The sequence below is a fragment of the Calliphora vicina genome, chromosome 3 (genome assembly GCF_958450345.1).
Source record: "Calliphora vicina chromosome 3, idCalVici1.1, whole genome shotgun sequence".
Lineage (NCBI taxonomy): Eukaryota > Metazoa > Arthropoda > Insecta > Diptera > Calliphoridae > Calliphora > Calliphora vicina.
The window spans coordinates 7,516,728-7,534,452 of NC_088782.1; the positions used below are offsets into that span (position 1 = coordinate 7,516,728).

General features: G+C 30.1%; 5 protein-coding genes across 5 annotated transcripts; 1 reads left to right on the top strand and 4 right to left on the bottom strand.

Moving 5' to 3' along the window:
- Nucleotides 1-199: 199 nt before the first annotated feature.
- On the bottom strand, nucleotides 200-1,079 carry LOC135954099 (collagenase-like). The gene is made up of 2 exons (XM_065504163.1): nucleotides 563-1,079; nucleotides 200-498 (listed from the first exon to the last, which is right to left on the bottom strand). The coding sequence occupies exons 1-2, from the start codon at nucleotides 1,077-1,079 to the stop codon at nucleotides 200-202; spliced, it is 816 nt and encodes a 271-aa protein (XP_065360235.1).
- Nucleotides 1,080-4,350: 3,271 nt separating this feature from the next.
- Nucleotides 4,351-5,229, bottom strand: LOC135954229 (serine protease 1-like). Its single transcript, XM_065504309.1, has 2 exons — nucleotides 4,710-5,229; nucleotides 4,351-4,646 (listed from the first exon to the last, which is right to left on the bottom strand). Exons 1-2 carry the CDS (start codon nucleotides 5,224-5,226, stop codon nucleotides 4,351-4,353), a joined length of 813 nt encoding a protein of 270 aa, XP_065360381.1. The 5' UTR covers nucleotides 5,227-5,229.
- Nucleotides 5,230-7,071: 1,842 nt separating this feature from the next.
- LOC135954013 (collagenase-like) lies at nucleotides 7,072-7,974 on the bottom strand. Its single transcript, XM_065504059.1, has 2 exons — nucleotides 7,456-7,974; nucleotides 7,072-7,393 (listed from the first exon to the last, which is right to left on the bottom strand). The coding sequence occupies exons 1-2, from the start codon at nucleotides 7,970-7,972 to the stop codon at nucleotides 7,098-7,100; spliced, it is 813 nt and encodes a 270-aa protein (XP_065360131.1). The 5' UTR covers nucleotides 7,973-7,974; the 3' UTR covers nucleotides 7,072-7,097.
- A 1,980-nt stretch (nucleotides 7,975-9,954) lies between these two features.
- LOC135954183 (serine protease 1-like) lies at nucleotides 9,955-10,866 on the bottom strand. The gene is made up of 2 exons (XM_065504257.1): nucleotides 10,343-10,866; nucleotides 9,955-10,280 (listed from the first exon to the last, which is right to left on the bottom strand). Exons 1-2 carry the CDS (start codon nucleotides 10,857-10,859, stop codon nucleotides 9,985-9,987), a joined length of 813 nt encoding a protein of 270 aa, XP_065360329.1. The 5' UTR covers nucleotides 10,860-10,866; the 3' UTR covers nucleotides 9,955-9,984.
- A 4,389-nt stretch (nucleotides 10,867-15,255) lies between these two features.
- On the top strand, nucleotides 15,256-17,664 carry tant (tantalus). The gene is made up of 2 exons (XM_065503937.1): nucleotides 15,256-15,391; nucleotides 15,447-17,664. The coding sequence occupies exons 1-2, from the start codon at nucleotides 15,318-15,320 to the stop codon at nucleotides 16,276-16,278; spliced, it is 906 nt and encodes a 301-aa protein (XP_065360009.1). The 5' UTR covers nucleotides 15,256-15,317; the 3' UTR covers nucleotides 16,279-17,664.
- Nucleotides 17,665-17,725: the final 61 nt, after the last annotated feature.

Here is a 17,725-nt window from a genome sequence, read left to right on the forward strand (position 1 = left end):
CAATGATAAAGCATGTAATTAGACTTTCGTCACTTGCAACTCTATTGTTAAGTTAATTTTTCAAAGACTTTCGGTACTGGTTAATAAATATTCATATACAAATCATTATTTATATTATTATTTCATGTATTTATATTTTATTCTAGAATATTTTAAAATCCATAATTTTACAAATTGTATACTTAGTTTTAAATCTTAATTAGTAGGATATGCCGGTGTAGAACCTGATCCAGTCCAAGTAACTTGTCACACGGACAAATCCAGATGGACGTCCTGATTGGCAACCAGTTACAGCCACAAAAGATGTTACACCAACAAGTGTAGAGTCCACAGCTAATGGACCGCCAGAATCACCACTGCAAGTGGAAGTACCGCCAGTCGTTGCAACACAAATTGTTTTGTCAGTAACAAGTGAATTACCAAAATATTGAGCGCACACATCATTAGCAATAACAAGAAGATGAGCATAATTCAATATATCTGCAACAGCTACACTAGCTACAAAGTTAAAAATATATATATTTTAGAATATATAAAAAAAAACTTTAAAAATAATACTTACAATCATGGGTTTTTCCCCAACCGGATGCTACGGCATATTGATTAACATAGGTTGAATATTCCTGAGAAATAGCTGGCAAACTAATAGGTTGAATTTCATCAGTATATGTAACTTCAGGAATTCTGATCAAAGCGATATCATTAGCAAAAGTGTAAGGGTTGTATTCAGAATGTTGAATAATGTTGCTAAAGCTAACAGTGTGAACAACTTGGGCAACAGTGCGAACAGTGCTTCCCAAATAAACAGTTATAGAATCCGCTCCATCAGTGCAATGAGCAGCAGTCAATACCCATTCATTGCCAATTAAAGAACCACCACACCAAATGTTTCCACGTGCTGATGTTAGCAGTAAACCAACTTGGTAAGGAAATAGACCGGGATAAGCTTCATGTCCATTGGTGATACGACCTTCAATAACTGTAGCTCTGTTTAAGTCCTTAAGAGAAACTGGAGTTTCGGGTATAGAAGCAGCTGAAACGCAAGCTAACGCTAATGCAAGCACTACAAAGACCTTCATGATTATAGTACCTTTAATTGTTAACTGACCTATAATTATAAAATTTCTGTGTTTTTATACTGTCGCAATTTCAACATTCACTGCTGCTATTGGTAATTTATGTAACTTTGTTTTCTTTTCACATGTATTTATGTCGATAAAAATATCGGAAAACTACCTATAATCCTTATCAAATAGTTTCTGATAATAAGTACGTACAATCTAAATACATCATCTGAAGTGTTCCAAAATCAATCATAAGTTTTTGGTTATTAGTGTGTAATAATTTAAAAGCAACAGATAACGTTAATAAGTTAATGAGAATTTATGAATTTATAATTACACTGTGCTACATAATGAAATAAAGTATTTACTGATACGCAAATATTCATGTATCCTCAAAATAAAGGGTTATTTTAAAATATTATTGGGGGATTCAAAGATTTCAAACAATATGCTATTATGTCATAATGCCCTAATATATTATGAAAGATTAAACAAATTGTTAAGCTTGAAACAAAAAAGTATTATTTTAGAACAAACAAAAACATAGTTAAAAAAGTTTTATTAGTTTAGAACTTTTTTGTTTGAAACACAACAAAAATTTGTTTAATCTATCATAATATATTAGGACAATATGACGTTTGACAGACCGTTTGAATCCCCATATGATTTGAAAGCAGTTACGCAAATTAGTCAAGCTTTCGACTATGTGAGCCTTAGCAGCATTTTAGTTTTGGATTGGAATATTTTTGGTTTCAAAAAGTTTAATAAATTCCTGTTAAGTGCTGTTAGGAAAATAGAAAATGCAATACGAAAATGTTTAGTAAACATTGAAATTTCGGTAAAAATACTTAAATTAGCTACAGTGGTGGCCAGGAATTTAAGACAAAAATTGTTTGCTAAATTCCACGTGATTGTCAATTATTTTTTCAAATATTTCCACAAATATGTATGCATGAGGTCTGTTTTAACACACAAGTGTGTTTTATTCGACTGTGTCAATTCAAACATATTCACCACGAACACATACAAATTTTCTACAACTTGACCAAAAAAAATTTTTTTTAAATAAACATATTTTCTCACATTTATATCATTATATTTTTATTATTATAAAATATTCGGACCAAATTTCTTATTTTTAGTTCCATTAGTTTCCTTCATATCATGTCATTAACAGCGGATGTTCGCTGAGGTGGGTCAACGTATTTCCACATATCTTTGTCCATATATGTATGTTTTACCGATTTTTCCAAATATTTTTCAGAAACTAGAAACATTAATAATAAATTTCATACCCTTAGAGGTCCTTTTATTTTGGCGCTATCGCACTTAAAATTCAGTTGATGAAAAAAATTCAAGTATTTGTCTTAAATTGGTGGCCACCACTGTATGTTCACTTATGGTCTGTTTCATGATGTCGAAAGAAAAATGATTCGAACAAATTTGTATGAAAACTATTCGAAAGAATTTAAAAAACTGAGTGTTTTTCATACAAATTTTTTTGGCTAATTTTCCTATCGACATCGTGGAACAGGCAGTTAATATTTAAAGAACAGTAAATATTTAGTTCTAATTTAAAATTAAAAAAGCACTCAGACAATTCATAAATGGTAGTTTAAACTTCGTAACATACTTTCTCAAGATTGTATATGATAAATATATGTAAACTTTAAAATGTGGCAACGATTAAGAACTAGTAGTTTTTGGCATAAATAAATAATTCAGTTGTCAAAAACCTAAGTGAGTTTTTTTATAGTTTCAGCTCTATGTGTATTTCTCTATGATTTTTAGCTCAAATTTCTTAAGTTTTTCCATACAAATCAAAAACCACTTTAAATTTTTTTTTTATGAAAACCAAATAAAAACACACAGTCTGAGAGTTAGGTTTTTGACAATGACGTCTCTTCTCTATGTTATCCTATGAAATAATATCGTATTTTTGTGTTTCTGGAAGTTTTAGTTTTTACTATGCTTAACAACAGACAAACCACTATTTTCTCAATCTCTGTAGCTCGTTTCTGTATTTCTCGCATCGGAAAATTTCTCACATGAAGTGTGAAACAAAAAATTCCATCGTTTCTCGATGTGCGAGAAAAAAGTGTTTCTGTATTTGAATGCGAAAACAGACAACACAGATTCTGTTCTTACTGGAATATTTCCAGTAAATAAGTGTCAAATGCAAGAGAAACTTCAACGAAAAATGAAATTATAATAAAAACAAAACAGTAAAAAGCTAAAAATTAAAATGCCAAAATATAACAATTGTGTTTTATTGATTGTCATCATTTAAATATAAAACAAAAAGTATATTGTTACGCTTATAACTGATGAATTTAAAAAATAATTTAGAAACACATTTTTGTGTATTTACATGTGTATACATAATTATTTTATTAAAACACTGTGCTACTTACATTTTCGGCTGATTTGGGTTCCATATTTATACATACGAAATTAAAAATAGTTTTTCTCTCACCAATCTCAAATGTGACTTGTTTTGACAGTTATTATGAAAAACTTTTCGCAAAATATTGTTACAGAAACACTTTTTCTCACATCCTTCCAATAAATGCTGGAAAATTATTTATATACAGATACAGAAACACTTGCGTGAGAAAAAACATACTTTGTTTCATTTTACACTGTTTTTGTTTCGTTTCAGGCGGAAAGTTTGTCGATTCGAGAAATACAGAAACGGACTGCTGATTTCATAGCGAAAGGTGACGAATAATTCATAATGACAAATAATATTAATAATGGATGATTTATAAATATTTTTAGCATAAAATATTAATTTTTTTTTTAATATTTTGTTCGTGTGAAATACATATTTCGAAAAGAAATAAAATACAAAATCAAACAATCTAATTCGAATGTTAACAACGAATCCAAGGTGCATTTAATACGCCTTTAAATACGCCTTGAACGAATCTTTATCAATATCAGAACTCAACTATTAACAGTGTATCCGGCGAATATTTCTCGAATGTTTTATAATATTGCAAAACATTTGGCACAAGAAAATATAATATTCATATTCGAATTACTTTATGCCATAGATAAATAAACATAGATCGAAAAAGTCCTGTTAAAGACTTAACTCAGTTGTCAAAAATCTAAGAATTTATAATGTATTAGTGAAAACAATAACAACACTCTTATGTGTATCTTTTTACGATTCATGCATATTTTTAACTTTAAGAAATTGAGTATATTTTATTGTAGGCTATTTTAAAATGTATATTTTACAAATTAGAGAGTTTTAAAGCTTAATTACATGGATTAATTAGTATGATATGTTGGTGTAGAACTTGATCCAGTCCAAGTAACTGGTTACACGAACAAATCCGGCTGGAATGTCTAATTGGCAACCAGCTAAAGAACCAAACGATGTTACACCAATAAGTTTAGAGTCCAAAACTAATGGACCGCCAGAATCACCTTGGCAAATGGAAGTACCGCCGGTCGTTGCAACGCAAAGTGTATTGCCAGTAACAAACTGGCTGCCATAACTTTTAGCGCACACATCATTTGCAATAACAAGAAGATAAGCATAATTCAATGTCGCTGCAGCTCCACTAACTATAAAGTTAAAAAAACACATATTTTAGAATAAAAAACACAATTCACAAAAATAATACTTACAATCATGGGTTTTTCCCCAACCTGATGCGACGGCATATTGATTAGCATAGGTTGAATATTCGTTAGAAATAGCTGGTAAACTAATAGGTTGAATGTCCTCAGTATATGTAACATGAGGAATTCTGATCAAAGACAGATCATTAGCGAAAGTGTAGGGATTATATTGAGAATGTTGAATAATGGAGCTAGAGCTAACAGTGTGAACAATTTCGGCAACAGAGTGAACAGTGCTTCCCAAATAAACGGTTACAGAGTATGCGCCATCAGTGCAATGAGCAGCAGTCAATACCCATTCATTGCCAATTAAAGAACCACCACACCAAAGGTCTCCACGTGCTGATGTTAGCGATAAGCCAACTTGGTAAGGAAATAGTCCGGGATAAGCTTCATGTCCATTGGTGATACGACCTTCAATAACTGTAGCTTTGTTTACGTCCTTAAAAGAAACAGGAGTTTCGGGTATAGAAGCCGCTGAAACGCAAGCTAACGCTAATGCAAGCACTACAAAGACCTTCATGATTATAGTACCTTTAATTCTTAACTGACCTATAATTATAAAATGTCTGTGTTTTTATACTCTCGCAATTTAAACATTCACTGCTGCTATTGGTAATTTATGTAACTTTGTTTTCTTTTGATATGTATGTATTTATGTCAAAATATCGGAAAACTACCTTTAATCCTTATCAAATAGTTACTGATAGTGCGTACAATCTAAATACATCTTGAAGTGTTCCAAAATCAATCTTGAGTTTTTTGTTATTAGTGTGTAATAATTTGAAATCAACAGATAACTTTAATAAGTTAATGAGAATTTATGAATTTATAATTACACTGTGCTACAAATTGAAATAATGTATTACGCAAATATTGTTGTATCCTCAACATTAGGGTTTATTATAATATATTATGATTTGAAATCAGGTACGCAAATTAGTCAAGCATTCGTCTATGTGAGCTTAGCATCATTTTATTTAGAATATTGGATTGGAATATTTTTGATGACCGATGAAAACCTAGATAACTAAGTTATCAAAAACCTAAGTATGTGTATTTCTCTATGCTTTTTAGCTTTATTCGGATTTTAATTGAAATTTACTCAAATTTCTTAAATTTGGATGAAAACCAAATAAAAACACGCAATACAAACACAGCGTTTCGACAATATTAAGCATAGAGAAATAGGGTCGAGATACAAAAATACGGCAAGAGTTAGGTTTTTGGCAATAACGTCTCTATGTTATCCTATGAGCTTCATAGCAAATAAACATTAAATAAACATTTCCTTTTTTGTCACACAGAGAAAATAGTTTTGTTTGTCTAGAAATGGAAACCCAAGTCATGGCAAAATTGTTATAATTACGTAAAATTGTGATATTTCAGTCACAAATATGTATAACAAAACATACATTTTTAGCAGACTTTATTTAGTAATTATAAGGTTTACTTTTTACAACTTAATTTCTTCTTATAGGGTTTTGCAAGAATAAGACCCACTTGACCTGATATTCGAAAACAAATGAAGATTCTCTATAGTGAAGATTTCTAAAAGCTAAAATATTCGAAAACTTTTCGGAAATTTTAAATAATATGAACTTTCGTATTATTAATCATTCTCTTCAATTTATCAAATAAAAAAAAGTTTTAACTAGTAAATAATATCGCCATAGAACATAGAACACGAAAAGAGCAAAATTGATAATTAACTGTCTGATTTCATAGCGAATGTAGACAAATAATTCATAATGACAAATAATAGTAATAATGGATGGATGATTTTAAAATATTTACATATTTTTTTTTATTATTTTTTCGTGTTAAATATTTCGAGAAGATATAAAATACAAAATCTTGGTTCGCGATATATTGCAATTAATGTTAACAACGAATCTTTAGCAATTTTGGAACTCAACTGTTATCAGCGTCTCCGGCGAATGCATATTTCTCGATATCGTTAAAGCTATCATATACGAATCCCTTTTCAATACCGAATAAATAACATACAAACTTGTCTCAACGTCGAGATTGAATCTCTAAAGATTCACAATTGATATCGCTACTGATATTATCATAGCAAATTCGAAGCAGAAAAATATGTGATAATCGTTCTCGAATGTTTTATTATATTTCTAAACATTAGGCACAAACGAATATAATATAATATTCATATTCAAATCATATTTTAGTTATTATTTCATGCATAAATAAAAATACATAGATCGAAAACACTCCAGTTAAAGACCTAAAAAAAACAACACTCGTATGTGTATTTTTTTATGCTTCATGCATATTTTTAACTTTAAGAAATTGACTATATTTTATTGCAGGATATTTTAAAATCCATATTTTACAAATTGTAGAGTTTTAAAGCTTAATTACATTGATTAATTAGTAGGATATGTCGGTGTAGAACTTGATCCAGTCCAAGTAGCTGGTTACACGAACAAATCCAGATGGACGTCCAGATTGGCAACCAGCTAAAGAAACAAACGATGTAACTCCAATAAGTTTAGAGTCCACAACTAATGGACCGCCAGAATCACCTTGGCAAGTGGAAGTACCGCCGGTCGTTGCAACACAAAGTGTATTGCCAGTAACAACCTGGTTGCCATAAGCTTGAGCACACACATCATTTGCAATAACAAGAAGATAAGCATAATTCAATGTCGTTGCAGCTCCACTAACTATAAAGTTAAAAAAACACATATTTTAGAATTAAAAAAAAATCTTACAAAATAATACTTACAATCATGGGTTTTTCCCCAACCAGATGCGATGGCATATTGATTAGCATAGGTTGAATATTCATTAGAAATAGCTGGTAAGCTAATAGGTTGAATTTCCTCAGTATATGTAACTTCAGGAATTCTGATCAAAGACAGATCATTAGCAAAAGTGTAGGGGTTATATTGAGAATGTTGAATAATGGAGCTAGAGCTAACAGTGTGAACAATTTCGGCAACAGAGTGAACAGTGCTTCCCAAATAAACGGTTACAGAGAATGCGCCATCAGTGCAATGAGCAGCTGTCAATACCCATTCATTGCCAATTAAAGAACCACCACACCAAGTTGATCCACGTGCAGATGTTAGCGATAAGCCAACTTGGTAAGGAAATAAACCGGGATAAGCTTCATTTCCATTAGTGATACGACCTTCAATTACTTTAGCGCTGTTTATGTCCTTAAGAGAAACTGGAGTTTCGGGTATAGAAGCAGCTGAAACGCAAGCTAACGCTAATGCAAGCACTACAAAGACCTTCATGATTATAGTACCTTTAATTCTTAACTGACCTATAATTATAAAATGTCTATGTTTTTATACTATCGCAATTTAAACTTTCACTGCTGCTGTTGGTAAGTTATGAAATTTTTGTTTTCTTTTGATATGTTTATTAGTCGTGAAATTAATAGTATCGGAAAACTACATTTAATCCTTATCAAATTGTTTCTGATAATACATACTAAATTTATACCTCTTGGAGTGTTTCAAAATCAATCTTAAGTTTATTGTTAATAGTGAGTAATAGTTCAAAAGCAACAGATAACGTTAATAAGTAAATTAGAATTTATGAATTTATAATTATACTGTGAATTAATTGGTCGATTCACAAGGTCTCCGATCATGTCATATTGTTCTAATATTTCACGGCTCGGCGCAGGTCTCTGCTGGTTTGTTACGATAACACAATAAACCTAGCACACAGAAGAGTATTGTTTTAGGACATTTTTTTGCTTGAAAGGCAATAACAACATTTTCAAACCATTGTGAAATATTAGAACATTATGACATGTATATTGTGTAAATTAATTATACAATATACAAAATTCTCAAAATCAGTCTTTATTTTAAAATATGATTTTAGCTTTTCAACGCGTTCGGATCTTGCATCCCCATTGTAATATTAGTTGCAATATAAATAGTTACAACACAATTTACAACATGATAAAGACAGACTTCAAAATGTGACTCCGATGAAAATATCCGATGATTAAATATCACGATAAAAAATAAACATAGAGACAATGGCTCAAATCGAACAGTATACAACATTTGAATCCCACTTTACACATTTCGGTGAACAATAACAAAATATGAAATATTTCCACAAATAGTACATGAGTTAGGTTTTTGACAAGTGTAGTAACTGTAACAATTCCTTTTTTACTATTCTATTTCTATATGTAATATATAGAAAGCCTGCACTACTTGGGAAGCCTCAGATCTAATACTCATTGCAACTTCCCATTTTGACTTTCGTATTCTTAGCAACAGTAACTAAACTATTCGGAAACCATTACGATAACTAGACCAAATTCAAAGCAGATAAAATAAGATAAATGCAAATACGAATTTATTTAGTTGTGTGCAATAGAAGCGCCATTTTTTAATTGCGTAAAATATGCAATATGCGTTCAGTCACAAATATATAATTGGGGTATTCACACGGTCTGCTATTAGTCATATTGTCAGAATGTCCTAATATATTATAATAGTTGTTGTTGTGTTTTAAACAAAAAAAAAGTATTGTTTTAAAATGTATGAATATGAGATTGCATTAGCAGCCTTTGTGTCAGCAAAATAAGCCCGTTTAGAAGCTTCGTTTGAGCATAGTAATAAACCGTTTGGACTGTCTTAGCCTAGCCCCAATGCCGGGCAATTCCGATTCAACTCAAGAATATAAGCCCTAAGCACCGCCTGGCTATTTTCATCAATCTCCTTCTTACACATTCATTATGCTATAATCGGATGACATAAATCTCCGAAATACAACTTTGAAAATTGGGCCCAGTGTTTGGAACCATCGGTAAATCACACCTGTTCGGCGTTTTCATGCCACCTGATTTAACCACCCAACCAGATCACCCGACTTTGCTCGGAATATACCCGGTAGTCTTGATGCAATACTATAGCCTCCAAAATATGTAAGGGTAGGATGTGCAGGATAGCACGCAGACTATACCATATGTTGGGCAGGCCGGCGGCATATGTTATTATTGGCCTTATCACCGTAAATATATTCTCTTTTAATATTCACGTTCACCAAAAAACATAGATTGCCCTAAAGAGCCCTTAGATGTGCCAATCATGGCTCTATAAGTCTTAAACTCTACGTTCGATTGCGATTTCAATATCCAAAGATTTGCATATACTATTTCGATGCAAATCAAATTTTCATTATTACTTAATTAATGCTTATTTTTAATTTTAAGAAATTGAGTATATATTTAATTCTAGGATACAAATTAGACAGTTTTAAATCTTAAATAAATTTATTAGTAGGATATGTCGGTGTAGAATTTGATCCAGTCCAAGTAGCTGGTTACACGGACAAAGCCAGATGGAAGTCCAGATTGGCAACCAGCCAAAGAAACAAACGATGTTACACCAATGAGTTTAGAGTCCAAAGCTAAAGGACCGCCTGAATCGCCTTGGCAAGTGGAAGTACCGTCAGTAGTTGCAACACAAAGTGTATTGTCAGTAATAACCTGGTTGCCATAAGTTTGAGCGCACACGTCATTAGCAATAACAAGAAGATAAGCATACTTCAAAGTCGATACAATTCCACTATCTGCAAAGTTTAAAAACCATGTTAAAGGATTTATAAATTAAATCACAAAAAATAATACTTACTATCATAGTAATTTCCCCATCCGGATGCGGTGGCATATTCATCAACATAGGTGGGATATGCGTTAGAAATAGCTGGTAAGCTAATAGGTTGAATTTCATTGGTATAGGTAACTTCAGGAATTCTGATTAAAGACAGATCATTTGCGAAAGTGTATTGGTTATATTCTGAATGTTGAATAATGGAGCTATAGCTAACAGTGTGAGTCACTTTGGCAACAGTACGAACAGTGCTTCCCAAATAAACGGTAACAGAGTCCACTCCATCAGTGCAATGAGCAGCAGTCAACACCCATGATTTGCCAATTAAAGAACCACCGCACCAAAACGATCCACCTCCGGATCTTAGTGATAAACCGACTTGGTAAGGATATAGACCGGGATAAGCTTCGTATCCATTAGTGATACGACCTTCAATAACTTTAGCGTTTTTGACGTCCTTAATAGAAACAGGAGTTTCGGGTATAGAAGCTGCTGAAACGCAAGCTAAAGCTAATGCAAGTACTACGAAGACCTTCATGATTATAATACCTCTAATACCTAACTGACCTATAATTCTAAAACTTCGTTGTTTTTATACTATCGCAATTTCTACTTTCACTACTGTTATTGATAAGTTTTTGTTTCTTTTAACATGTGTTTATGTCGAGATATAATATCGGAAAACTACTTTTAATCCTTATCAAATTGTTTCTGATAATACAGTCTGACTGACTCTTGAAGTGTTCCAAAATCAATCATACGTTTTTTGTTATTAGTCAATAATAGTTTATAAATAAGAGATAACGCTAATAATTAAATGAGAATTTATGAATTTATAATTAAATTAAAAGTACCCTAAGGGGTTATTTTAAAAGATTATTGTTAGTTTGACATACTACATAAAACATATATGTATGTATACTTGTAAAAACATCATGAATGTCTCAAGAATTATACGAGAGCTTTAACATATTTTTAACGGATCTTACATCGGCATTGAAACAATAGGATATTTTTGGTTTAAATTAAAGTTGAAATTGAATTCCTATTATTTATGGCTCTTAGGAATATGAAAAATGCATAGAAATTGAATATGATTATATATTAAAAAGCAGTAAATATTTGAAATTTAAAACAGGATATATGTGCCATAGAGAATAGACATAGAGCGGAAACTCTCTCTCAGAAACCTAAGTGGTAAGAATGTATTAGTAGAAAAAACTATGTGAAAATAAAAACAACACTCGTATGTGTGATTATTTTGAGTAATTTTTTGTTTGAGATTTTCTCTAGTTTCCGCTTAACCAAAAATAAAGATTATCGGTGACATAAATCGAGTAGAAAATGTAATAAATAATATTTTAGGCAAATTAGGCTGAATCTGCGTTCACTCATATTTCATACCAAAAATCGATTTTTAGTATAAAAAACTGAAATATCTTAAATCGTTAATAACTTTGTAAATATAGCGATTTTAGCCAAATTAAGCTTAATCTGTGATCACTCATATTTTATACCAAAAATCGATTTTTAGTATAAAACAATAAAATATCTTAAATCGTTAATAACTTTGTAAATACAGCGATTTTAGCCAAATTAAGCTTAATCTGTGATCACTCATATTTTATACCAAAAATCGATTTAAAAACTGACTCACTCATATTTTATACCAAAAACCGATTTTTAGTATAAAACAATAAAATATCTTAAATCGTTAATAACTTTGTAAATACAGCGATTTTAGCCAAATTAAGCTTAATCTGTGATCACTCATATTTTATATCAAAAATCGATTTTTAGTATTAAAAACTGAAATATCTTAAATCGTTAATAACTTTGTAAATACAACGATTTTAGCCAAATTAAGCTTAATCTGTGATCACTCATATTTTACCAAAAATCGCTTTTTAGTATTAAAAACTGAAATATCTTAAATCGTTAATAACTTTGTAAATACAGCGATTTTAGCCAAATTAAGCTTAATCTGTGATCACTCATATTTTATACCAAAAATCGATTTTTAGTATTAAAAACTGAAATATCTTAAATCGTTAATAACTTTGTAAATACAGCGATTTTAGCCAAATTAAGCTTAATCTGTGATCACTCATATTTTATACCAAAAATCGATTTTTAGTATAAAAAACTGAAATATCTTAAATCGTTAATAACTTTGTAAATACAACGATTTTAGCCAAATTAAGCTTAATCTGTGATCACTCATATTTTATACCAAAAATCGATTTTTAGTATAAAAAACTGAAATATCTTAAATCGTTAATAACTTTGTAAATACAACGATTTTAGCCAAATTTAGCTTAATCAGTGATCACTCATATTTTATACCAAAAATCGCTTTTTAGTATTAAAAACTGAAATATCTTAAATCTTAAATACAGCGATTTTAGCCAAATTAAGCTTAATCTGTGATCACTCATATTTTATATCAAAAATCGATTTTTAGTATTAAAAACTGAAATATCTTAAATCGTTAATAACTTTGTAAATACAACGATTTTAGCCAAATTAAGCTTAATCTGTGATCACTCATATTTTACCAAAAATCGCTTTTTAGTATTAAAAACTGAAATATCTTAAATCGTTAATAACTTTGTAAATACAACGATTTTAGCCAAATTAAGCTTAATCTGTGATCACTCATATTTTATATCAAAAATCGATTTTTAGTATTAAAAACTGAAATATCTTAAATCGTTAATAACTTTGTAAATACAACGATTTTAGCCAAATTAAGCTTAATCTGTGATCACTCATATTTTATATCAAAAATCGATTTTTAGTATAAAACACTGAAATATCTTGAATCGTTAATAACTTTGTAAATACAGCGATTTTAGCCAAATTAAGCTTAATCTGTGATCACTCATATTTTATACCAAAAACCGATTTTTAGTATAAAACAATGAAATATCTTAAATCGTTAATAACTTTGTAAATACAGCGATTTTACCCAAATTAAGCTTATTCTGTGATCACTCATATTTTATACCAAAAATCGATTTTTAGTATTAAAAACTGAAATATCTTAAATCGTTAATAACTTTGTAAATACAGCGATTTTAGCCAAATTAAGCTTAATCTGTGATCACTCAAATTTTATACCAAAAATCGATTTTTAGTATTAAAAACTGAAATATCTTAAATCGTTAATAACTTTGTAAATACAGCGATTTTAGCCAAATTAAGCTTAATCTGTGATCACTCATATTTTATACCAAAAACCGATTTTTAGTATAAAACAATGAAATATCTTAAATCGTTAATAACTTTGTAAATACAGCGATTTTAGCCAAATTAAGCTTATTCTGTGATCACTCATATTTTATACCAAAAATCGATTTTTAGTATTAAAAACTGAAATATCTTAAATCGTTAATAACTTTGTAAATACAACGATTTTAGCCAAATTAAGCTTAATCTGTGATCACTCATATTTTATACCAAAAATCGATTTTTAGTACTAAAAACTGAAATATCTTATATTGTTAATAACTTTGTAAATACTGCGATTTTAGCCAAATTAAGCTTAATCTGTGATCACTCATATTTTATACCAAAAATCGATTTTTAGTATTAAAAACTGAAATATCTTAAATCTTAAATACAGCGATTTTAGCCAAATTAAGCTTAATCTGTGATCACTCATATTTTATACCAAAAATCGATTTTTAGTATTAAAAACTGAAATATCTTAAATCGTTAATAACTTTGTAAATACAGCGATTTTAGCCAAATTAAGCTTAATCTGTGATCACTCATATTTTATACCAAAAATCGAAAATTAGAGTGTTCAGCCAAATTAAGCTCAATCTGTTAAAATTGCGATTTTAGAGCATACAAGACCATGTGTCTCAATTCACTAAATTTTTTTAACCAAAATCGATTTTTAGCATAGAATACTCAAATATCTTTGAAAGGCCATTGAACTGTTTTACAAAAGTTCTTAAAAAAAACAGATAATAAATAGATTTGATATTAAAACGATGACAACTATTGTTTTTATTTCTAAAGGGATCGTTCTTTCTATATAAAATTTAACAAAATCAATATGTTTTTAAAAAAAAATATCCTTATGAAATGTATTTATTTCCAAAAATTGCAGTAACAAAAAGTGTCTCAAATGTATTTTAGATTTTTTTATGGCAATACTGACAAATGTTACTTAGGGTTTATGTCTATGCTGGAATATGTATAACAAGTGGCAGCACCCTATGAGCCGACGTGACTGACATGACATGGTGGCAACACCGCGGTTGTCATCAGCAAAACCATTTTTATATGAAGTTTTTATGGTTTAAGCTAGGTACTCTGTTCAAAATTTCGTGCGAAATGCTGTCGAACTACATATAACATATTTGGAATGAAATATATGCGAAATAATTTCGCAAAAGCAGTACTCGTTTTTATTGTGGAAAACATGTGAAATACATCTGGCAACCTTATTTTTCCACACGAAATAAGATATACAGCACTTCTTTCGCACGAAATTAAAACCAACAGCTAGCTGTCAAACAGCATGTTAAATTTTTCGCATGAACAGAGTACTAGGCTGTAGATTTGAGGGTCTATGAGCCAAACATTCCCATAAGAAATACACAGGCGTGATCATGTGAGCTGCTCATATTGAGCCGGAGGAGTATAAAGTTGCCAAAATCAAAAAACATGGCATCACTGTTAAAAATTAAATTTCTCCACTCTCCAAAGCGAATTGATAGAAGGTGACCTCTGAAGAACAGCTGCATATTTTCTTCTTCACTTGTTTGGATAATTGAACAGTCAATTGACTTGTGTTTGTTGTACAATGAATACAAAAGCAAAAACAACAACTGAAAATTTTGACAGTTTAATTAATTTGAAACAAAAACAAAGTACATGTTGTTTTTGTACATGTTGTATTTTGTATAGTTCTGTCGTCACCTTCTAAAAATTCGCCTTGATACTGTTTGGAGAAAATTAAAGCAAAATGCATTAAATTATGGAAGGAATTGTTGTCGGTATTGCTCAAATAAATTTTCACCAAAATTTAAGTGGAATAGCGGACGAAAATAGGTAAGAATAATATTAATATATGTAAATACGGTCTATTTTATAGAAAACATTCCAGCTCACCCAATTTTGCTATGGAGTCCTCTACAAGCATGACAGTTTCCGAAAATTATTTGCCCAATACAGAGGAATCACCAAATGTCTGCGGCCAAGATGTCGCAAGTGGTACTTCAATTAGTTTAAGTGAGACAGAGACTATTGGTGATAGTGGTTGGGAGGAAATTGAAGAAGATGAAGATAAAAGTACACGGAATAAAAAAGGCTACACCTTAGCAGAGAGGCGACAAATGCCAACACGAGCATCTAAAGAATCTTCTTTGTTAGGAATAAAAAGACGAACAATTATGAAGCCTAGTAAACGTGTAAGGAACACTGAAGACTTTCAAAACTTAAAACCTGCCGATATAAAGAAAATTTATCTTAATAAAAAACTAACTAATTTTAAGCCCTCAAGTTTGGAGACAATTTTCGAAGAGGCGTCTTCAACAGTTCAAAATAATGAACCAGATTATCTTCGTTTAATGGGTGGTCGTAAGATAAAGCGGTCACTCTCATGTACAGATGGTTTTAGATACAGCAAGACCTTGGTGAATAAACGGCGAGCCAAAATAAAGAAAACTTTTGGCAAACGATTCGCTCTGAAGAAAATATCTTTGGAAGAGTTTATAACAAAACTAAATGACAGCATAGAGAAAAATGATGATGTTTCAAATCACATTCAGGAGCAGCCGAATGAGAATAAAAGCAATTTCAGCGAAACTGCCTCACAATTTCCTTGTTCAGAAATGTTTGTATCAAATATTTCTGGTAATATAAATGACGCAATTATGCCAAAAAACATTCCAACAACCGAGTTGTCGACAGAATTTACAACTAATATGTCTCTATAGTAGAGAAATGCACTATTTTATTATAGTTACAAGACTGATGTGAGTTTTTATAATGCAAACAATGTAGTAGTACTATAACTATCTGACAAACACCTGCAATTAAAAATATGTATACACAACATTTTGCCAACATTTTCTTAATATGAAAAAATCAGGTATCTGATGAAAATCTATCGAATTCAAATCTATCGATTTAATAAGGTGTAATGAATTTCGATCGATTTCAAGAATAATTTTTTAAACAATTGTGTACTTATTTTAAAATTATCAACATTGAAGTTTAAACAATTTACAAAACGAAAAAATAAATACATCACATCTTTTTTCGTTTTCGAACACGATTTCCATCACATATCCGAATATGTTTTTAGTTTAATTTCAAGTGTTGGCAATTTCGTTATCCTATCTAAATTTTGAATAAAATGTTTATGTGTAATTAAAATCTATGTTGTTAAATTCAACCACGGTATGACTATTTTAGCATTTTTATAAAATAATTTTACAAAATATTTTTTGACTATTTTTATTGAATCAATTAAATATAATACTATAACATTTTCCACTATGACTCTCAAATAGGGGGATTGTATAATAATTTCAACATACTTAAAAAGAAATAAATATGAATGTTTCAAAATGTCGATTATGGATGGCAACCGAACTTTAGTTACGTTATCAGATATCAGCACCGAATTTCTGGTTGCCAATTTGGAAAGAGAAAATGATTGCTGCCAGTTGTCATCTGTAATACCATTTTGGAAACTGAAAACGCAGCTATAGTTTGGTTTTCATCCATAATAGACTCATAAGGTTTAATTTATTCAATCATTCTGTTATTTTACTGTATACTATCTAATAATATGGGAAATGCTACGACCACTATTCTAATCCCACCATTTTTATTCCATCTTCATATAATAGTAATAATATTCTCATTGTTTTATATGTTAGGGACCACGATCCCGCCTGTTTTCAGCCAACTACGTACAATGATATAAAAAAGGATGCATACTAAGTTTAATAGTTCTAATAATTTGTATGGTCCACGCCCATTGTACCAACTGGGTCCATTTATAAACGCAAAGTTTAAATACTTTCAACATTATCGTTCTCCAGATAATTGAAAATGACTAATATATGTATATGGGAGTTGTTCATTGTAGTTAATCAGAAAGACGATTCCCTCCCTACAAGTCGATTTAAGCAATAGGAGCCTGTTGTTGGTTTTGTAATAAAATAAAAATACACGAGTAGGTATAAAAACATAATAAATAACGATTTTCATCATCATATATTAGAAGTATTTTTTATTTTATAATTTTATATACATAATTTAAATAAATAAATTTAAAAAAAATGCAATAAAAATTATTTTGTTTTTTAAAATACATGTGTCATTGTTTCCAAAGCGGTAGAGTAATAAGTAAGCATTTAATTAATATTTTAG

Coding starts and splice junctions, on each gene's coding strand:
- LOC135954013 (XM_065504059.1), bottom strand. CDS start 7,972: ATGAAGGTCTTTGTAGTGCTTGCATTAGCGTTAGCTTGCGTTTCAGCT. Junction 7,394..7,455: donor TTGGGGAAAAACCCATGATT/GTAAGTATTATT, acceptor TTAACTTTATAG/TTAGTGGAGCTGCAACGACA.
- LOC135954183 (XM_065504257.1), bottom strand. CDS start 10,859: ATGAAGGTCTTCGTAGTACTTGCATTAGCTTTAGCTTGCGTTTCAGCA. Junction 10,281..10,342: donor ATGGGGAAATTACTATGATA/GTAAGTATTATT, acceptor TAAACTTTGCAG/ATAGTGGAATTGTATCGACT.
- tant (XM_065503937.1), top strand. CDS start 15,318: ATGGAAGGAATTGTTGTCGGTATTGCTCAAATAAATTTTCACCAAAAT. Junction 15,392..15,446: donor GGAATAGCGGACGAAAATAG/GTAAGAATAATA, acceptor AAAACATTCCAG/CTCACCCAATTTTGCTATGG.
- LOC135954229 (XM_065504309.1), bottom strand. CDS start 5,226: ATGAAGGTCTTTGTAGTGCTTGCATTAGCGTTAGCTTGCGTTTCAGCG. Junction 4,647..4,709: donor TTGGGGAAAAACCCATGATT/GTAAGTATTATT, acceptor TTAACTTTATAG/TTAGTGGAGCTGCAGCGACA.
- LOC135954099 (XM_065504163.1), bottom strand. CDS start 1,079: ATGAAGGTCTTTGTAGTGCTTGCATTAGCGTTAGCTTGCGTTTCAGCT. Junction 499..562: donor TTGGGGAAAAACCCATGATT/GTAAGTATTATT, acceptor TTAACTTTGTAG/CTAGTGTAGCTGTTGCAGAT.